Source organism: Giraffa tippelskirchi, chromosome 13 (assembly GCF_054371585.1).
Source record: "Giraffa tippelskirchi isolate mGirTip1 chromosome 13, T2T-mGirTip1v1.2.pri, whole genome shotgun sequence".
NCBI classification, from domain to species: domain Eukaryota; kingdom Metazoa; phylum Chordata; class Mammalia; order Artiodactyla; family Giraffidae; genus Giraffa; species Giraffa tippelskirchi.
In genome coordinates this window covers 39,125,493-39,145,004 of record NC_137287.1, presented here as the reverse complement: position 1 = coordinate 39,145,004, position 19,512 = coordinate 39,125,493, and the positions used below count along the sequence as shown (strand labels likewise).

Genomic DNA, 19,512 nt, shown 5'->3' with positions numbered 1-19,512 from the left:
GTCCATAGCCTCAAGGAGGCCGGCCCTTCACCATCCCCGCTCCTTACCCTCCAGCACCTGAGGGCAGTCCAGGGTCCCTCTTCCACAGAGATTCTTCAGATCTTTCCACCTGAGCACATGTAATCCAGCCTTGCTCTTACTGACTGCAGAGCTTCACACAGTGCCCAGGGTCACTTGTGATGGGCTTGAAGGATTCTGTGACGGGATAAAACTCACCGCCCTGGACTTGGCAGGTTTCCATCTACTCTGGGTCCTCGGCCGTTCCCTGCAGGTGTCATGGAGAGGAATAGGCACTGGCTGCTGGTGGGGGGGGCAGCCCCAGCTCACTGCCAGGGGGGCCATCGGGCACTGGGAAGTTGTCGCTCAGGTTGTGCCCAGGTGTGCTTGTGTAGAAAGGTCTCTTCCCTGTTGTGTGGGATCCCACCGGTGCTCTGTCCCTGGGGTTGAGGGTCAGGCGGGGCTGTGCCAGGAGAGGGCACTGCCGGGGCGGTGGAGTGCCGGCACGCTGGAGGTGGCTCTGCCTCCGTTTCCCGCTCCCTCCAGGCAGGCATGAGATTTATAGCATCCACGGGGGCATCAGGTGAAATGGATGGTAACCATTATTGGTAAAAGCCCAGATTCAGGGCGGCCTTTTGCAGTGAACATGTACCAGGGACATATCCACAGAGTTATTCTTTGAAGGAATTCCCAATACCCACTTTGTGGAGGTATTACTTGCTGCTGCTTCCCACAGTTTGTGAGGGTTACGCTAGTGCTAAGGTGTTTGTGAATATATATTTCACTGCATCGAGGAACACTGGCAGATGTTGAGGACCCTTCTGGAAACATGTGAGGAATATCTGTTTTCCTTTACCTGTGAGAACACGTTATCTTAGTCACTGACTGTGTTTGTCAGCCAAGGCCGAGAGTGTGTAAAGAGGAATTTCAGAGGGGGCGGGGTAGTCCTTGTGGTTGGTTGCAGGGTGACTCGTGAGACTGTGCCCTAGTTACATTGGGTGTTTTTTCTCTTCTTTTTCCCCCTTTTCTTCCCAAACCAGGTTGTCCTGGCCCGAGAACTGGCAACCTCAAGGGAATATGCTAGTAAGTAACTAACTCCAGCGAGCTAGGCTGCTCAGTGTCTAGGAAGCAGGACCAGCGCCCCAGGCCCGCAGCCGCCTGGCTGCCCAGCCCCCGGAGGGCTCTGTGCTGGTCTCAGGGGACAGGACACTGTTGGTCTTAGAGATCACAAAGCTGGTGGGTGTGTTTTGTGAAACACTTTAACTTGTGTCTGATACTTGATATGTTGTGTCTTTAGTGTTTTCTTACCATTTCCAGTTGCAGTAACTTGCTTCTCTCTTAAGTTAAAATTCTAGAGAAACGCCACATTATCAAAGAGAACAAAGTCCCATATGTAACCAGAGAGCGAGACGTGATGTCGCGGCTGGATCATCCCTTCTTTGTTAAACTTTACTTCACGTTTCAGGATGATGAAAAGCTGTGTATCCTTTGAATAGTCAAAGCCTCTGAAATGCCATGCCAGTGATCGCTTATTGTTTTGGAACCATGACCCCGTTTTTGTTTTCAGAAGTAGCCCCTTGCCTGGAAAGGAAAGGGTAGCATATTCTAGATACAGATGAATTCATATCACTTGCTTTGGGACCCCTGGAATTGCAGACAGTCACTGAAGTCGAACATTGCTTCAAGGGAGATCATCACAGCCACTTTTGAGGCTTTCTGTTGGTAAGCTTCATAGCTCAAGGACTGTTTCAGTGCTGATGTTGCTGGACCTCTATTGAAAGGGATTTCCCCCACTCCTTTTAACCAGTGTCCGTGCAGCATCTATCAGGTGTCATGTCCTGTGCACAGAGCAGGGACGTGAGCGAGAAGGGTCGTGGGCATCCAGGGCTCCTGGGAGGTGGGCACCAGTCTGCCCTCCCTGGCCTGGGGCTATGGGGTTTGGTTGGAAGGGGCATCTTTCCCAGGCTCAGCTGCCAAGTGAGAAGTTCAGGGAGCGATCCCCAGAAACCCAGAACCTTTCTCCCTGCCTCTGAGGCTTGTCCTCCCTGAGCCAGGTCCTCTCCAGCCCTCCGTCCTTCCCCTCCCTGCCCCTCCCTCCAGGGCTGTGCTCCCTGCTTTTCCAGCTGCTTATCTGGCAGGGATGGCACACCCTGCCGATTCTTCTCTTTATTTCAGAGCATCCCCTGAACTTGTTCCCTGACGTGTTCTCTAATCCCCTTTCTTTCTCCTTTGCTCGGGGTTAGGGGGCCATGTCTGTGCTGTCAGCTTGTCTGTCGTTCCCCAGGCAGCCGGGCCAGCCGGTGCTCCCTGCTCCCAGCCCCTCTCCTGCGGCTGTTCTTCCAAATCCAGCCTTCCCTGGCCCCTGGCTGCCCGGAGACACTGTCTGAGCCCCAGCAGATGCTCTTGGCTGCAGCTCAATGGGGGAGGTCACTCAGGTTTAAACCTTGCTCAGGCTTAGACCTCAGTCTTTGCATCTGCTCTCTTCCTTCTGCCCTTGGGTCACCAGAGCCCCTTCCCCTCTCCCACGACCTGCGCCTGCCCGGAACCCCCTCCCCTCCCCCACCGACCTCTCTCCATCTTCTGGGTTAAAACTTGTTTCAATCCTGTTTCCCCTTTCACATTGCTTTCTGGCTCCTTCAGCCCTCAGTTGAAGGTTGTCTTTTGTTAATTGAGAAGTCTTTGTTGAGTGCTCCGGTGGGAACAAGCTGGTGTGTGAGGTGAGGGCTCTGCCCTCGGGGGGCTTGCGTTTCCATGCAGAATTAGATCTACACAGATGATTCCTGGCTGTGTGTTGGACACGAGGGAGTAGGAATCAGGCCAGTGGGAGGTGGGAGTGTTGGAGCTGCTGTTTTAGTGATCTGAGGAGAGGACATCAGCCAGAGGCCTGGACGGGGCGGGGGCAGGTGTGGATGGGAGTGGGTGGGTCGGGGGTGCCGGGCCCAAGAGACCGGAGTCCCAGCAATAGCTCTGGGTTTTCTTTTGGGTGTGGTGTGGAGCCCAGCAGAGTCTGGAGTAGCTGCCGCTTGCTCTCGCCCGCCCGGGCTGCTGCCGGGAGGAGGCTCTTGGGAGGGAGCTGGGAGGCCGGGACCTCGGAGCCTGCGCACATCGCTCCCGCACCTGACATGCATGTTGGTGCCTGCTGCTCGAGACCCGGAGGTCAGGTTGGTGTACAGAGTAAGGGGCAGTGGGCCGGAGTGGGCCCAGCAGGGTGGAGCTACAGAGAGTGGAGACGGCAGAGCCCCAGGGCCGCGGCCAGTGGGTTCTGGTGGAGGGTGCTGGCTGCCCGGCCAGACTGTGCCAGGTGGGCCAGTGCTTGGGCGCAGGCCTGAACTGTGGACTGGCCCCCAAGGAGGTGTGCAGAGTGCAGTCGGGGGGGTGTGCAGGTCTTGAGAGAGGGGCGAGCAGGCACAGCTGGTTTTCCCGGTGTCACACTCTCAAGGGGACTGGTGAAGCGGTCCAGCGACCGCGGGCTTGCGGGGTGGGGAGTCCTGCTGGCTTGTTTCCAGTGTTGCAGCGGGTGTGCCTCTCCACCTGGCTTGAGCATCACCCCGCCCCCGCCTGTGTGCTGCCAGGGGCCTCCTGAGGACATCGGAGGGCCCCTCAGTCTGCTCTGGATCTCACCTCTGAGGCCGCTGCCTTGACCCTTCACACCTCGTGCTCCTCTGTGAGCCTGTGGGGCTCTCTGGCCCGGTGTTCTGGAGTCCCAGGTCTGGGCTTCCAGCAGAGCCCCTGGAGAATGAGTCTTGTTGGTGGGGAGGCTCCGGCAGGTCGCACACACTGACGTCGTCTTCTCCCGAGGTCACGAGCAGTGGGAGCAGGCCCTCAGAGGCCGGGTGAGTGATCTTGCTCTCTGATTTCAGGTGGGATTGGCCAGAGTAATGCAGGCGGAGGGGACTCTGGGTCTTTGTCCAGCGGTGTCTGTTGCTCTTGACCTTTTAAGACCACTTTGAAAGCCTGTGGAGATTGCAAGGGCTCACTTAGTTCTGACAGGAGCGAGACCCTGGGGGACTTGCACTCTACTCAGAATCTTCCGTGGGACACAGTGTGTTGAAAGATAAAGCAAAGGAGACACTCTGCCTGAAGCAGAGCCCCAGCATGCACAGCTCCTCCCTGTAGCCATGATGTGCCTGATGGAGAGAACAGCACCTCCTGCAACTGCAGGGGTACCCCCCACCCCAGGACAGACAAAGCAGAGCCTGGAGGCACACCTGCCACAGCCTGAGAGCGGGCAGGTCAGTCCGCGAGGGGACTCCTGGGCTCTGGCAGCCTTTTTGCCCTCTGGAGGTTCAGCTTGACTGACTCAGTCCCTGCTCCCAGGGGAGGCTGAGCTCAGAGCAGCCTGCCCTCCCTCCCTGGGTGTGGGGCAGGGCTGGGCACTGGAGCCAGATGGCCAGGGTGCCTTTCCTCTAGCAGGGGTGAAGCTGGAGGGGCTTCAGGGCTGTTGCCAGGCCAGCCTGCATTCTTCCTCCACCGCCCCCTGCCCGCCCTTGGTGTCCGCTTCCAGCTTGGGGACAGGAATGGTGCACTAGACCTCAGGAAGCTGCGCTCCAGGCTTTGTGACCTTGAATCAGATGCTTAACCTCTCTGGGTTGGGTTCGCCTGCACTCTGCAGGCGTTGGGCTCAGCAGGCTCTCTGGCTCTGCCATGGGCCTGATCTGTTTTTCTCATCTCAGGAATTCACCTGTTCCCAGTGAGAGAGCAGCCTCGTCTCCTGCCCTGAGGCCTTCGCTGTGCTGGGGAGGAGTGGAGCAGTGAGGTCTGGAAGCATATTCCTGGGGAATGAGGAACGTGTGTGGGCAGAGAGAACACGGACTTGGAGCCGTGATCCTCAGCATCTGTCGTGTTCAGAATCGTCAGTCACTAGCTCCCTGGCTGGGCAGAGAATTCAGAGTGTCCTTCACACAGGAAACAGGAACTCCGAGATTGGGCAGATAAGGGGCAAAACCTGTGAAGCCGGAAGAGGCCCTGTGGCCGTGGCCGAGCCTCTCACGTGGGCTGCTGGTCTCTGGGAGATCGCGCTCCTGAGCAGGGGTGGCGCCGTGGCCAGTCCAGGGCCGGTGGGACCTCCGCTCAGAGTTGGCTGGGCCGGAGTGTGCAGGCTGCTGGTGAGGCTGGCCATGGGTGCCGGCCTTCCCCGAGGAGGGGTCTGAGCAAGGCGAGGAAGGAGGGGTCCCTGGCTGAGGCCCTTTGCTCTCCCTGGAAGTTAGATTGGTTTTCTGCTTCAGCTGTCTGTTGCTCGTGGTTCTAGTTGGAAGGGCGTGGGTGGCCGTGGAGGGGGCTCAGTCAGAAACAGTTTCAAGCAGTTTCGGTTGCTGGTCTCTTCCCTCCTGGCCTTGTCCTCCCTGCACCACAATGTCAGGCACCTTCCTCCGTGGCAATGCAGGGCCTTGGCGAACCAGATGGAACACCTTGACCACAGGCCACTCCTGGCCCCCTCGGAGCCATTGCTCAGAGTGGGTGAGGCCTTGGGTTACCCTGTCCCTGGCGGCCACGGTGCGGCGGGTGGCCTGTAGCTTCCATTAAGAGGCTCTGTGTTCGGTGCTTCCAGGAGGAAGCAGTTATATGGGATCTGTCGCTTGTTTCAGCCTTTAGTCCGCTTTGAAAAAGGGAGAAGAGAAGCAAAACAGTGCACTGCGGTGTCCAAGGAAAGAGCACTGGGCTCCTCAAGTCTCCCTGGGGAGAGTCAGAGTTAGCGAGACAGTGTTTCTCCCGCAGAACTTCTCACTTCACACATTCCAGGAGCATTCTTCTGAGGAGCATTTCCGTGACTTGGCTCTGCACAGCCCGAGGTGCGAGGCTGGCGCAGGCGTGAGGGTGGAAGCTCTGCCCACGTCTCCAGTGGCTCCCTTCACGAGGCCCACACGGGTCTTCTGGGCTCGAGCATCCGCAAGGGGCACTTGGCTGAAAGGTCTGTGTTTCTGTGCTGTTGGTGAGAATCCCCCGGGGGCCTGTCCCGGAGCCAGGCCAGGGATCCCTCCAGACCCAGCACCACAGGTCGGGTGGGGAGCTGTCTCTGGCCAAAGGTACCTTCAGTTTTCATTAATTTAAAAAAATTGCTACTGGGCTGCTAAGATTAGTTGAAAAGAATGACTTTTGCTCTCTTCCTTAACAATGCAATGTTTAGATTTTGGCCTTAGTTATGCCAAAAACGGAGAACTACTTAAATACATTCGGAAAATCGGTTCATTCGATGAGACATGCACCCGATTTTACACAGCCGAGATGGTGTCTGCCCTGGAGTACTTGCACGGCAAGGGCATCATTCACAGGTACCGAGCTGGGGGCTGCTGCTGCTCCCCCAGGCCTGGGGTCAGCTCCGGTCTCCTTCCTGGAGGGTGGGCTGCCTCCCTGTGAGAACTAAGAAGCGTGCACGTCTCCCTGACACTGAGAGACCTTGGGCCTGAAATACCAGGTGAAACTGGTCAGGTGTCTTTTTTGCCAGGCTAATGATTCTCTTAGCCATCTTGGCTGCTGCTTTTATTTTGTTAGATTCTGTATGTACTTACTTCTGGTCTCATTTTCCAATAGTCAAATTGAAAGTATTCATTTGAGCATTTTTTTTTCCCCTTACAGATTTTTTTTTTTTGGTGGTAGTGGTAGTAAAATACACATAACATAAAAATTCATCATTTAATCATTTCCCCCCTCCCTGTTTTATTGAGAAGTAGTTTACATCCCTAAGTTTAAGGTGTACGTTGTGATGGTTTGATTCACATTTATTGTGTAATGATACTACAGAAGGTTTAAAGGCTCTTTATAGATTAAACATGAGTGATTATACTTCAGTTAAAAGTTTGTTAAAATGATAGATGCAGTTATGAAATGATTGATTCGAATGTCCTCACTGGATGCAGTTGATACTGTTCAGTGCTAACTTTAGACTTGCATTCTTGGTTGTTAGTCTATAAAGATTATAGGTATTACCCAGTTCATTTTGTTTTTAGCTTAATTTGGAGTATGTAATGTTACTGTTTCAAATATTTCATCTCAAGTTTGAAAAATCTGCTTTCACAGGGACCTGAAACCAGAAAATATTTTGTTAAATGAAGACATGCACATCCAGATCACAGATTTTGGAACAGCAAAAGTATTATCCCCAGAGAGTAAACAAGGTGTGTGTTCCATTTCCTGCAGAAAAAACCTGTTAGAAACCGGTGGAGTTGCCTTGTGCTCATCATTAGTGACAGTTGTTTGTAGTCCCTTTGTTATTGTAAAGAAGGTGCTTGCGTGTGTTCATCAGGGAAGCCCCTGCCTCCCTGCAGCTCTAGCAGATGGCCTGGCCCTGGCCGGTGAGTGCCTGGTCTAGTGGGGGCCGGGAGGAGGCTTCCTCAGCATCCTTGGTTGGTCCTCCTGGCCTTGAGAGGTGCTGGGTCCCCAGGCGCTTTCTGCACCTTGTCGCAGGGCCTTGGACGCCTGCTGTGGCTCACCCTCCCTGGTCATCTTCTGGGAGGGTGTTGGGGTGCCTCATTTGTCCTGGTCTCCCATGCCGGGGTGTGGGCTCAGTGTGGGCTCAGTGCTGTCAGCTCCCAGCTCTTCCTGTTGGCGCTGTGGGTTCTCCAGGGCAGCGGAAAGCACATTCACGATGCCCACTATCTGCCTGTCTCCTATGTGCAAATGCCAGGGGTGGTGGCCCCAGCACGCCAATCACAGGTTCTGTAAGGTCACAGAGTGAGTGGGGGCTGGCTTTCCCTGCTGGTCCAGCGTGCGTTCATCATTGCAGACCCTCCTAACCACCGCCCCTCTCTGGTGTTTCCTCACCGGATTATGTATCGTGACAGTTGCTGACAGCTTACCTGGGGTAGAGGAGAGCCTGAATGTCTTAGCTAGCCAGGGGCCTCTCGGCCAGGGTGGGGGTGTGGGCATCTTGTAGCCCTTCAGGTGTTTGTTGACTGGAAAGGATAAACTTTGAGGTATACAGAATGGCAGTTTAACTCTGAAAACTGTGTTCAGGTGTTGGGGTAGAGAGAGAGAACGTAAAGTTCTGTGTGGTAAAGTTGCAGGAAGCTCAAGGCCCCTGTGTGAACTAATAAATGACCCTGAGAATGAACCTTGGGTGTGGGGCCAGGTGTGACGGTTAGAGCTGCCTTGACCTGAGAAGCTGCTGCAGGGACCCCCACGTACGGCCTGTGCTTCTGCTGGACTCGTGTGTACCCATGAGACAAGGACCTTGATCGGGGGTGGGGATAGACGTGCTGCGGGTGGGTAGAGGGTTTGCTGGTGGAAGGAAGAGTCAGACAGAAGCCTCCACTTTGCTGTAGCTGCTCTTTTCATCTGTAGCTTCTCGGCATCTCTGTTTGTTTCACTTGTGTCTATTGAAGAAACCAGGTCGTTTGTCTTGCAGAGCTTCCCAGAGTTTGTTGACGGCACCTCTGTAGAGTCATGTAGCGTGCTGCTTTCCCCTCTGTACGTCTTCAAAGTCAGGAGTTGGATGTGGCTGCTTGATGACATTCAGGTTCAGTCCTTTCACACCAGCGGCTGGTGTGCGTAGCATGTTCTTCATTTGGGAGCATGTAACAGCCAGTCATCTCTCCCTCTGTGATGTCAGCAGCCCTTTATAGCTGCAATGGCCTAGATCTATCGGTTCATTAGAGAATGCAGAGTGATCGTAGCCCAGTGCTTTCATTCTGGAGCTGGAATTCTTTAAAGAGAAATTTTCCTTTGCCACTGTTTGGTTAACTAGTGACATTGATTGTAAAGGAAAAACCGGATAAATGCTCGCTTCTTTCCCCTTCATTTACAGCTTTTGGAAAGTGTGCATTGGTTCACTGTCCTGATGACCAGTTCATCAAAAACATTATTACCCCACCTCACACCGTACACAGAAGTTAACTTGGATAGATCAGAGATCTGAATGTAGGAGCTAAAACGATTACACTCTTGGAAGAAGGAATTGGAATAAATCTCCATGACCTTGGGTGAGGTAGTGGTTCCTTAGATTCAATACCAAAAGTATAAGCAGCAGAACAAGTTTTAAAACTTTGGTGCTTTGATATATTAAGAAAGTGAAAAAGACAACCCATGGGGTTGAAGAGGAAAAAAATTTCAGCTCCTGTATCTGGTAAGGGACTTGTACTCAGAATATATGAAGAATTCATAACAACAACAAAAAATTTTTAATGGGTCTGAATAGACATTTTCTCCAAAGAAGATAAAACAAATGGCTGATAAACACATGAAAAGATGCTCAATATCACTCATTATTAGAGAAATGCAAATCAAAACTACAATGAGATATCACCTCACACCAGTCAGAATGACCTTCATCAAGAAGTCTACAAACAATAAGTGCAGGAGAGGGTGTGGAGAAAAGGGAACGCTCTTGCACTGTTGGTGGGAATGTAAATTGATACAACCACTATGGAAGAGGGTATGCTGCTGCTGCTGCTAAGTCGCTTCAGTCGTGTCTGACTCTGTGCGATCCCATAGACGGCAGCCCACCAGGCTCCCCCGTCCCTGGGATTCTCCAGGCAAGAATACTGAAGTGGGTTGCCATTTCCTTCTCCAATGCATGAAAGTGAAAAGTGAAAGTGAAGTCGCTCAGTTGTGTCCGACTCTTCGTGACCCCGTGGACTGCAGACTACCAGGCTCCTCCGTCCATGGGATTTTCCAGGCAAGAGTACTAGAGTGGGGTGCCATTGCCTTCTCCAGAAGAGGGTATGGAGATTCCTTAAAAAATTAGGACTAAAACCACCATATGACCCAGCAATTGCACTCCTAAGCATGTACCCTGAGGAAATCAAAATTGAAAAAGACACATGTATCCAGTTGTTCATTGCAGCACTATTTAAAATAGCTAGAACATGGAAGCAACCTAGATGTCCATCGACAGATGAATGGATAAAGAAATTGTGGTACATACACACAATGGAATATTACTCAGCCATAAAAAAGAATGCATTTGAGTCAGTTCTGATGAGGTGGATGAACCTAGAGCCTATTATACAGAGTGAAGTAAATCAGAGAAAGATAAATATTGTATTCAAACACATATATGTGAGATCTAGAAAAATAGTACTGAAGAATTTATTTACAGGGTAGCAGTGGAGAAACAGACATAGAGAATAGACTTATGGACATGGGGAGAGGGGAGGAGAGGATGAGTTGTATGGAAAGAATTAATATGGAAACTTACATTACCATATATAAAATAGATAGCCAACGGGAATTTGCTCTATGACTCAGGAAACTCAAACAGGGGCTCTGTATCAACCTAGAGGGGTGAGATGGGGAGGGAGACGGGAGGGAAGTTGAAAAGGGAGGGGATATATGTACATCTATGGCTGATTCATGGAGAAGGCAATGGCAACCCACTCCAGTACTCTTGCCTGGAAAATCCCATGGATGGAGGAGCCTGGTGGGCTGCAGTCCATGGGGTCGCAAAGAGTCGGACACAACTGAGTGACTTCTCTTTCACTTTTCACTTTCATGCATTGGAGAAGGAAATGGCAACCCACTCCAATGTTCTTGCCTGGAGAATCCCAGGGATGGAGGAGCCTGGTGGACTGCCATCTATGGGGTCGCACAGAGTCGGACACGAATGAAACAACTTAGCAGTAGCAGCAGCAGCAGCAACATGGCTGATTCATGTTGAGGTTTGACAGAAAACCACAAAATTCTGTAAATCTTTCAATTAAAAAAATAAATTAAAAATAAAAGGATTTAGAAGAGAAAAGAAAAAAAATACATAGAAGGAAAGAAATAAGAGCAGAAATCAGTGAAATGGAAAACAAACAAAAAAACAGTATAGAAATTTAACAGAGCCAAAGTCCATAGGGAAAGAGGCTGAGTGGTCTGGGGATGCCAAATGTGAGGACCATGGGTCTGAGGGGGACAAATGCCCCTCAGTGTTACCAGTCTTTGTAGAAATACCCAATCTCGTGGGGGGTCTTTTTGACACTGTCATTTTGCCTCAGTGCAAACAGAGTGGGGAGGCAGATATTATTTTAACAGCATTTGAAATTTAAAAATGTTGGCATAATCTTACATTGTGCCTGTCACTTTTCTATGCTTCCATTATCTCTTTCTGCCATTCAGCACCCTTAAGACCATCTCTGTTTCTCACCAGCATTGCCTTTGCTGGCTCACAGCAATATACAGTACACACCTATGGAGATTTTATTCAGGACACAGTACCTGTGGGGTTGGGCTTGGGCTTAATACAAAGTCTCCAGGAGAACCATCTCTGGAAGAGAGGGCTCCCTGTTCTTGCTTCAGTTTAATATGTTGAAATTTGCAAATGCCATGCACACTTGTAAGAATGTCAGTTACAATTTAGTCTATAGGAAATGACCATGTGATCAATCAATTTTTAATTAAAAAAAAGTGAAAAAGACAACCTGTGGGGTTGAAGAGGAAAAAAAAAATTTCAGCTTCTGTATCCAATAAGGGACTTATATCTACAATATATAAAGAACTCATAACAAAAAAAAATTTTTAATGGGTCTGAATAGACATTTTCTCCAAAGAAGAGAAACAAGTGGCTGATAACACATGAAAAGATGCTCAAAATCCTTAGGGAAATGCAACTCAAAACCATAGTGAAACACCACTCCACACCGCTAGGATGACTGTGGTCGAAAAGACCGTGAGAAGTGTTAGCGAGGATGGGGAGAAATTGAAGTCCTCGTATTCTGCAGGCGGGGTTGTCAAATGGTGCAGCCGCTTTGGAAAAGTCTGGCAGTTCCTCAGAAGGTTAAGAATAGTTATGTTGTAGTTGACAGTTCAGCTTCTAGTTAATATATCCAAGAGAACTGAAAAATGTTTATATAAAAGATTGTACACTGGTGTTCATAGCAGCTTTATTTGTAATAACCAAGGAGTGGAAACAGCTCAGGTGTCCATCAACTGATGAACGGATAGACAAAGTGTGGCTCTCTGTGCAGTGGAGTGTTATTCAGCCTTGGAAGAGTGTGATTCAGCCTTGGAAGGGATGAAGTTCTCATACAGGCTGCAGCCTTGGTGAACTGTGAAAATAGTGCTTGAGTGAAAGCCAGCTGAGATCAGGGCAGGGCTTGTGTTGTGTGTATAGTGAGTTTGGGAGTGCTGCTGTCTTAACAGTATTGTCTTCTGACCCTTCACTGTGGAATGAATGCCTTTCTCTGTATAGCTTTTGTAATTTCAAAAATTTTTTGTAGTTTTTGGTATTACAGGCTTTGTGCTTCTTTTGTTAAATTTATTCCTAAGTATTTTTTATTTTATTTTTGAGGTTACTGTAGATGTAGTTGTTTTCTTAATTTTCAGATTTTTCATTGAGAGTGTTTAGGAATATAGTTGACCTTTTTGGTATACTGACCTTACATCCTGCGGCCTGGATGGACTTGTGTATTACTTGTGATAGTTTTTGAGCAACTTCCTGGGGACCTTTTATGTACAAGTTGGTGTCATCTGTCATTAGAGATAGTTTTACTTCTTCCTTTGCAGCCAGGATGCCTTTTGCTTCATGTTCTTCCCTGATTTTCCTGGTTTGATTCTCCCGTTGACTAGCGAGAGCAGGCATCCTTGTCTTGTTGCTGATCTTAGGGGGAGAGCTTTCAGTCTTTCACTGTTGATGTTCACCACTGAGTGTGACGTTCCTTGTGGGTTTTTCATGGTGTCTTTATCAGGTTGAGGATGTTCCCTTCTGTTCCTAGTTTGTTTTGTAATTCATCATGAAGGAGTATTGAATTTTGTTAGATGCTTTTTCTGCATTTTTTGATCAAGTTGATCATGTGGTTTTTGTTCTCTATTCTTTATTTATTTATGGCTGTGCTGGGTCTTTGTTGCTACCCATGGGCTTTCTCTAGTTGTGGCAGGCGGGGACTACTCTGCTTTGCAGTGCACGAGCCTCTCGGGCATTGGCTTATGCATTGTATTGGCTTCTCTTGTTGCAGAGCAGGGGCTCTAGGCATGCGGGCCTCAGTAGTTGGGGTGCACAGGCTTGGTTGGTTGCCCCACAACATGTGAGATTGTCCTGGACCAGGGGTCAAACCTGCATATTCTACATTGGCAGGTGGATTCTTAACCACTGGACCACCAGGGGTGTCCTTGTCCTTTATTCTAATGATGTGATGTCATAAATTGATTGGTTTTTAATGTGCTGAACCACCCTTGCATTCGCAAGGTAAATCCCACTTGGTCATGGTGCACACTTCTTTTTATGTGTTGCTGGATTCAGTTCGCTTGTTTTCTGTCCAAGGGCTAATAAGCACATTTTGTGGAGTGTTTGCTGTGCCTCACATGTGGGTTCATGGATAAGACAATGGCAGTCTGCACTTTTGGCTTTGGAGAGAGTGGGGGTGTCTTCTGACCTCGGCAGCACGTCAGGTCCCTCTACCCCACTGGCACCTCGGAGTCCGACTTGCAGATCTGTGGTGGCCAGAGTGGTTCCCAGCCCAGGGTACTGGGCAGTTGTTTTGAATTACTTGGAGGGTGGAGATAAGAACCCAGCCCAAACCCTCCTCCTTTGGCCTGACCCTGTGGCATCCTGTTGAGCTGGGCAGTGGCTTGGAGGAGGCAGTAGATCCGCAGTGGTTCTGGGCCTGGTCTCCAGGACCTGGGGGAGTTTGCCCTCTGGCTGATTTCTGAGCTTCCAGGGGAGGTAACTAGATTATCTCTGGTTTGCTCTTGGGCTCTTAGGTTGCAGATAGAAACCTGCTATTTGTGAAGCTGAAGAGGAGAACAGTCCTTGTTTTCACTAACCTTTCAGTGAAATAGAGCATTTTTTTCAGTTATGAAGGTGGGAGCAGACATCTGTCGGTAGAAACCACAGATGTTTGCGTGTCCTGTCCCAGTCAGCACAGATTCCTGGTCTGTTGTTTGTGCTCACTGCCGGATCTTGTTAGTGCATTAAAAAAAAAAAATACCAGATACTGGTAACTTATGCATTTATTACTTTAATATTTTGATGCTTTCATTATGTATGTAGTCTTATATATTTTACTTTATGGCTTTAGAACATCATTCTGAGGACAGGAGTTCTTTTCCATACTGTGGAGGAGTGATTCATTTCTAGACTAGTGAAAGAGCTCCTTTCCGCGGGGGTGACCTCAGTACATCCCCAGGGTCTTGGAGTCCCTTTAAGAAGGTGGGGCTCCTGGGAAGAGGAAGCAGCAAGGGTCGCAGGGACAAGCAGACGTAGGCCCAGAAAACTTACAGCAGTGGCAGCAACAGCAACCCAGTCCAGTGCCATCATGATTTGCTCTTTAAAGCCCTGCTGTGCAGTGGAGGGGGTGTGTGTGTGTGTCCTGTCCACTTTGTTTTGTGCAAAACGTAGCTATTGCGAAGCATAAATGCCTCTGCGTACTTTGTGATAGCCTGAATTATTTAATTATGTGTAATGCTTATCTTTTCATATAAAATATATTTCTAGAGCTTTTTAATAGTAGCATTAAAAAAATAAATCATAGGAGAAATGCACAATTATTATGAAGAGCAGGAACCCTGCCCGGGTGAAGAAACTTGTGCAGGCCCAGCCCTCAAAGAGTTGTGTTTTTGTCCTGCTGTCCGTGCTGACTTCATCCTGGAAGATCAGGTGCCAGAAGGGGAACTGCGGGGTCAGAGGGCAAACCTGCCTCTTCTCTGTGGCTTTTGATGTTTGTTGGAAAATTGCTCCCCAAAGCCACGTCATTTCACATTCCCACCAGTAGCACTGCAGGATCTTCTTCCTCACATCCTGGTCAGCACTGTGTATTTTCCTTCTTTCTTGTTGTTGCTGGTTTGATGGGCTGTCGTGTGTTCACTAACATGTCTTTGATTCATTGTGAGATTGAAGGGTTTCACTTGGCTTTGGCTCCTGCTGTGTTTTCTTCCTCTCGTAATCATCTCCGAGCTCTTGGTGTGTCTGGGTCCTGGCAGGTACAGGAGAGTCCCTGACCTTGGGGACCAGTCACAGGTTGCAGGGCCCTAAGAAGCTGGATCCCCCAGCAGGACCGAGCACCCCTCGGCCCCAGGAGGGCACTGGGGGTGGTGGTGCGGGGACTAGAACCTGAGTGGGCCCTCTGTCGTGGGTGCGTCTGGGGTGGGGGGCTGTAGCCTGGGGGTGGGCCAGGAGGAAGAATCTCCAGCTCTCCTTTCTCCCCTGGGGAGGCCCTGGTGGCTCCAGGGCCCGGAGACCAAACCTGGGAACAAATGGGGAAGAGGCAGCAGGGCGGCCTTGTCTGTGTTCTTTAGCCTCTGCCTTTGGAGGTCGTTGGACCCACAGTCAGGAAGTCTCCCCTATGGGAAGTCCTGCTGGGTGCCCACCCCAGGGATGGCAGGTGGGGAGCTGAGGGCCACTGTGGCCAGTGGGCAGGAGACCATTGCATGCAGAAGTGGTGTGGCCATGGGCCCTGGATGTTTTTGCGTTTCCATTCTGGTGTTAGGTTATTTGTACCTGTGTACAGTGAAGAATCCAGCTGTGGGCAGACATAGCACGAGTCTGGCAGGTTTACCACAGGCAGCCGCACCCCATCAGGCTGTTTGAGTCGGGCCCGAGCCGAGGCGCCCCAGGACAGAGCCTTCAGTCTGCGGGAGGAGCAGTGTGGCCCCTGGACTGGAGCTCTGGGTGGAGCAGGTGGTGGTCTTCGAGAAAGAGAGACGAGAAGGCGCTCTGAGCCGTCCTCCATCCCCAGCTCTAGAGCAGTCCCGCACTGGGCCGGCTGCCCCTGCGGCGTGCAGGGCAGGAGCTCATGTCTGTGAGAGCACTGTTGCAGCCCCTGGGCCTGTGGGCTTGGAGAGGTCCTGGTGTGGGGCTGTCTGGTACCCCGCCAGCGTGCTTAGGTGCACCTCTGGCTTCTGCCTGCTCGGTGACCACAGCCGCTTCCCAGCCCACTGTGACAGGCCTTGCCCACCGTCTGGGAGCCAGCTGTCCGCAGCTGAGGCGGGGCCAACAGGCGGGCCACTCGCCCAGGCCTGTTCCTGGTGTTAGCACTGTCTGACTTCAGGGGAGCCTGAAGGGCCAGAGCCCGCTCAGTGGTTGGTATGTAATGTTTCACCTGGCACACTTCCCAGGTCGGCTCAGGAAAATGTGAACTAGAGAGACCAGTAGTTTCTAGCCCAGATTATTAAAGATGGTAAAGAAAAAGTCATCTTGACCTCAGAAAGTCAGGCCAGGTGAAAGGGGCTTGCGTGTCTGGAGCCCGTGGTGCTGAGCCGGGCGAGGTGCTCTGTGCTACACAGGCCCCGTTGCCCTGCATGCCTGTCAGAGGGACCGGCGCTGTGGGTGTCCCTGGGGACCCACCAGTGGGGTGACAGTACTTGACAACGGGGTGCTCGGGAATCCCCGGCCCTGTGTCCTCTGGCTGTGGGCAAGGCCAAGAGCAGCTGTTCTGTCCCCATCACGGGATGCCTCCGGGGGCGGGGGCAGGGGCACACAGACTGGCCGTGCCCACGGTGCAGCTCTGTCAGGGCTGCTGGCTGGGGAGGAGCCCCGGAATCTCCTGGGGTGACACAGCTTCTTGCCTCCTTACGGCAGTGATGGGTGGGTCCGGCACCAGACCCTGCAGGGCTGCAGTTGACCTTGGAGAGCCTTGTGCACACAGTTCCAGGGCTGATGGGGATGGAATGTTGCAAGGGGGCCGGGCCTCCCGAGTCTTATTCCCCTCTGGCCCCTCGGCTCCCTGAGCTGTTGTTATGAGGAGAGGATCTCCCTGTGGGGATCCAGTCTTGGCCACACGCTACGTGTGTGCAGGGTTGGTTTAGGCACCACGGCTCCAGCAGTGAGCAGATGGGAGCCCGTCCGCAAGGTGCTCCCAGCTGACAGCATGCTGGGCGAGGGCCACTCGGGGGTGTGGGTGGGAGGAGGGTGGGCCAGAGGGCTGCCCTGGAGTCAGGGCCACCTGGGAGCCTCGGGGCGGGGCGGGCCCCAGAAGGGGGTGCAGGGGGGCCCCAACAAGTCCCGCTCTCGGGAGGGTACAGTCGGATGGCGGGTGACCATGGCGTCCTGAGAGGTGAACGCCGACAGCAGCATCTGTGGTGGAAGCGCTGTCTCAGCATGACCGTCTCCTCTCCCCTCTTCTCATCAGCCAGGGCCAACTCGTTTGTGGGAACAGCCCAGTATGTCTCTCCAGAGCTGCTCACAGAGAAATCGGCCTGTAAGAGGTAACCTGCTTTCCTCTGACCCATGCTTTTCTCTCCTCTAAAGTAGCTGGTACTTTTTTCAGGTGAAATCAGTAGTTAGAGAATGCCTTTCATGGCCTTTAGCTAGCCGAGCCTCCTTTGGAAGAAGTTAGCATTTTGCCTTTTAACCAATATCTTTCCTTTGATAACCTGCGTGTAAACTTTATTGTCACTGCTTATCCTTCGTGGGTGGTGGTTGCTTTTATACTCTGAGATTTGGTGTTGCTCCTGTAGGAACTACTGACTGTGCAGTGGGGAGCAGCATGGCCAACAGGTCTGTCTGATTGACCCAAGGCTTCCTACCGTGGCCTGGAGCCCAGGGAGCCCTGGTGCCACCTCTGCTCACGTCAGCTGCTAAGTGTGCCACGCTCTACGGAGTGCAGGTCGGGCCCAGCCGGCACTCCAGGAGCCAAGCCCAGTGGTGGCCACAGACCTGGAGGACCCGGGCGGAGGCCTCCATTGTAGAGATGAGAAGTGCAGGGGCTGGGATATTGTTCCCAAGAGGGAGGTCCGGAGCGTGGAGAGGGTTAGCGACAGGGCAGTGGGCAGTGGAGGTAAAGCAGGTGGGCGCCAATGGCCTGGAGCTGGGGGCGTCTGGGGGGCTGTCTGGAGCAGGTATGAGGTGGGTGAGGACGGCGAGACGGCGGTAGGTGTGGGCCTCAGGGTTCGGGGACAGGTTCTGTGGCGAGGCCTTTTCAGCTCTTCCTGCCCTGGGCCAGGCCCTCAGCCTGCTGGCGCCATCGCTGGAGCTGACCAGGGCCCACACAGTCAGGGTCTGCGCCGTGGGCTGCACAGCCACCTTCCTGGCGCGACTAGCCATTGCCAGAGGCAGCAGAGGAGAGGATGGTTCTGGGCACAGCAGCTGTTTCTGAGCCTGAGGCTTTTCAGAAACTCTTCGGGAGTGGATGGATCCACAGGGCACAGACATGATGGAGAGAAGGATGTTAGGAAAACTTGGCCATCTTAGCAGTTGCTGGGCTCTTTGTTTTTTGTTTTGTTTTACTGACTCAGCAGACTTGGAGCTCTTACTGTGGGCCAGATGCTGTTAGGTCAGGGCTTCCCCGTGGGGCAGTTCTGCCCGCCAGGGGACTTCTGGTCTAGACAGTTTTGATGTCACAACTGCACGGGGAGGGGGCAGCCGGGGGTGCTGCCCAGCGTCCCGCCGTGCGGAGCAGGCCCCCAGCGAGGGCCCTGCTGAGGAGCCCTCCTCCAGGCGTGCTCAGCCAGACTCTGCAGTGTGTCCTTGCTGGCCGAGAACTGACTTTTCCTCTTGTTGGGGTCACTTTTAGAAAGAGGAAGCTCTTAGTGCTGACAGAGGAGGGTCTCCACGCTCTGCTGAGGGAGAGGTGGGCACAGCGTTGCTCATCTGTGTGTTTAAACCTCTAGAAGGACGCACAAGGCGTGGACAGCTGGCTGGCTGTAGGGCAAGGGCTACACCAGGACTCTGAGGGATGCGTCACTGGGTATCCTTTATGCTTTTAATTCTTAAGTAATGTGATACTTAAAAAGAGTTAAGAATTTTTTTTTTCCTGATTGTAAAAATGATACCTTTTCATTATAAAGAATCCTTAGAAAATATGAAGACTAAAAAAATTAATAGGGAGTTCCCTGGTGGTCTAGTGGTTAGGATTCAGCACTTCGCTGCTGCGGCCGGAGTTCAATCCCTGGTCGGGGAACTGAGATTCCTTAAGGCAAGCAGTCAAAACAAAAACAAAGAAAAAGCACTCACAGTCTCCAGCCCACTTGCAGTCACAGATAACGGTTTGGTGTGTCCGTCTTTCCAGCTCCTTTTTTCTGTGTGTTGTGTATGTGTGTATGTAGTTTTTGTACAGCTGGAATCACACTGAACGACCAGTTTTGAATCACACTCCCTGCGATTACCTGATGGACAGCTCCCACGTCACTCACAGTATTGGCAGAAATCTCCTAAGAGCTGTGTGGTCTCCTCACCTGTGACCTCGGTGTAGCTGGTCCAGCTCTGCTGTGGTTTCTCCTGTGGCGGGCGCGGCCTGACGCGCCTCCTGCATGTGCACACCCGTGCCGGGGAAGACGGGCTCCTGCCTGTGCGGCCAGGGCACTGTGCTGCCCCGTGGTCTGCTTTGAATTTCAAGAATAGAATGACTTGGTTTAACTGAGCGTTTAAAAAAATCACTGGTGCATACTGCTTTCCAGAAATGTTCACTGGCTTCCCCTTGTAGTTTTCATCATATTAAAAAACATTAAATGATAAAACGCTTGTGGAAGGTTAGCCTGTAGCTGGTTCTCCTAGCAGTCCTGCTGCCTGGAGATGACCCAGGATGGCTAGGGAGGCAGCCCCCCGACACACACACAGCGCCACCACCCCCCTCACCCTCCCCCTGCTTCTGGACACTGTCACAGCACAAGGCCGATGCTTTTCTGTCGGCGTTTGTCTCGTGTAGCTCCCCCTCTTAACTATACCAG

The 19,512-nt window shown here is 51.9% G+C and overlaps 1 protein-coding gene across 9 annotated transcripts in view; it reads left to right on the top strand.

The window, feature by feature from the left end:
• Positions 1 to 19,512, top strand: part of PDPK1 (3-phosphoinositide dependent protein kinase 1) — a 64,527-nt gene that overhangs the window by 33,332 nt on the left and 11,683 nt on the right. For 8 of the 9 annotated variants that reach the window (XM_081555240.1, XM_081555242.1, XM_081555238.1 and 5 more), the window contains 5 exons: positions 1,038 to 1,080; positions 1,341 to 1,478; positions 6,122 to 6,266; positions 7,012 to 7,109; positions 16,977 to 17,052. In XM_081555240.1, coding sequence (XP_081411366.1) covers positions 1,038 to 1,080; positions 1,341 to 1,478; positions 6,122 to 6,266; positions 7,012 to 7,109; positions 16,977 to 17,052 — 500 coding nt within the window. Of the gene's footprint in view, positions 1 to 1,037; positions 1,081 to 1,340; positions 1,479 to 6,121; positions 6,267 to 7,011; positions 7,112 to 16,976; positions 17,053 to 19,512 lie in introns of all 9 variants that reach the window. The other variant, XM_081555246.1, reaches the window with a different exon arrangement.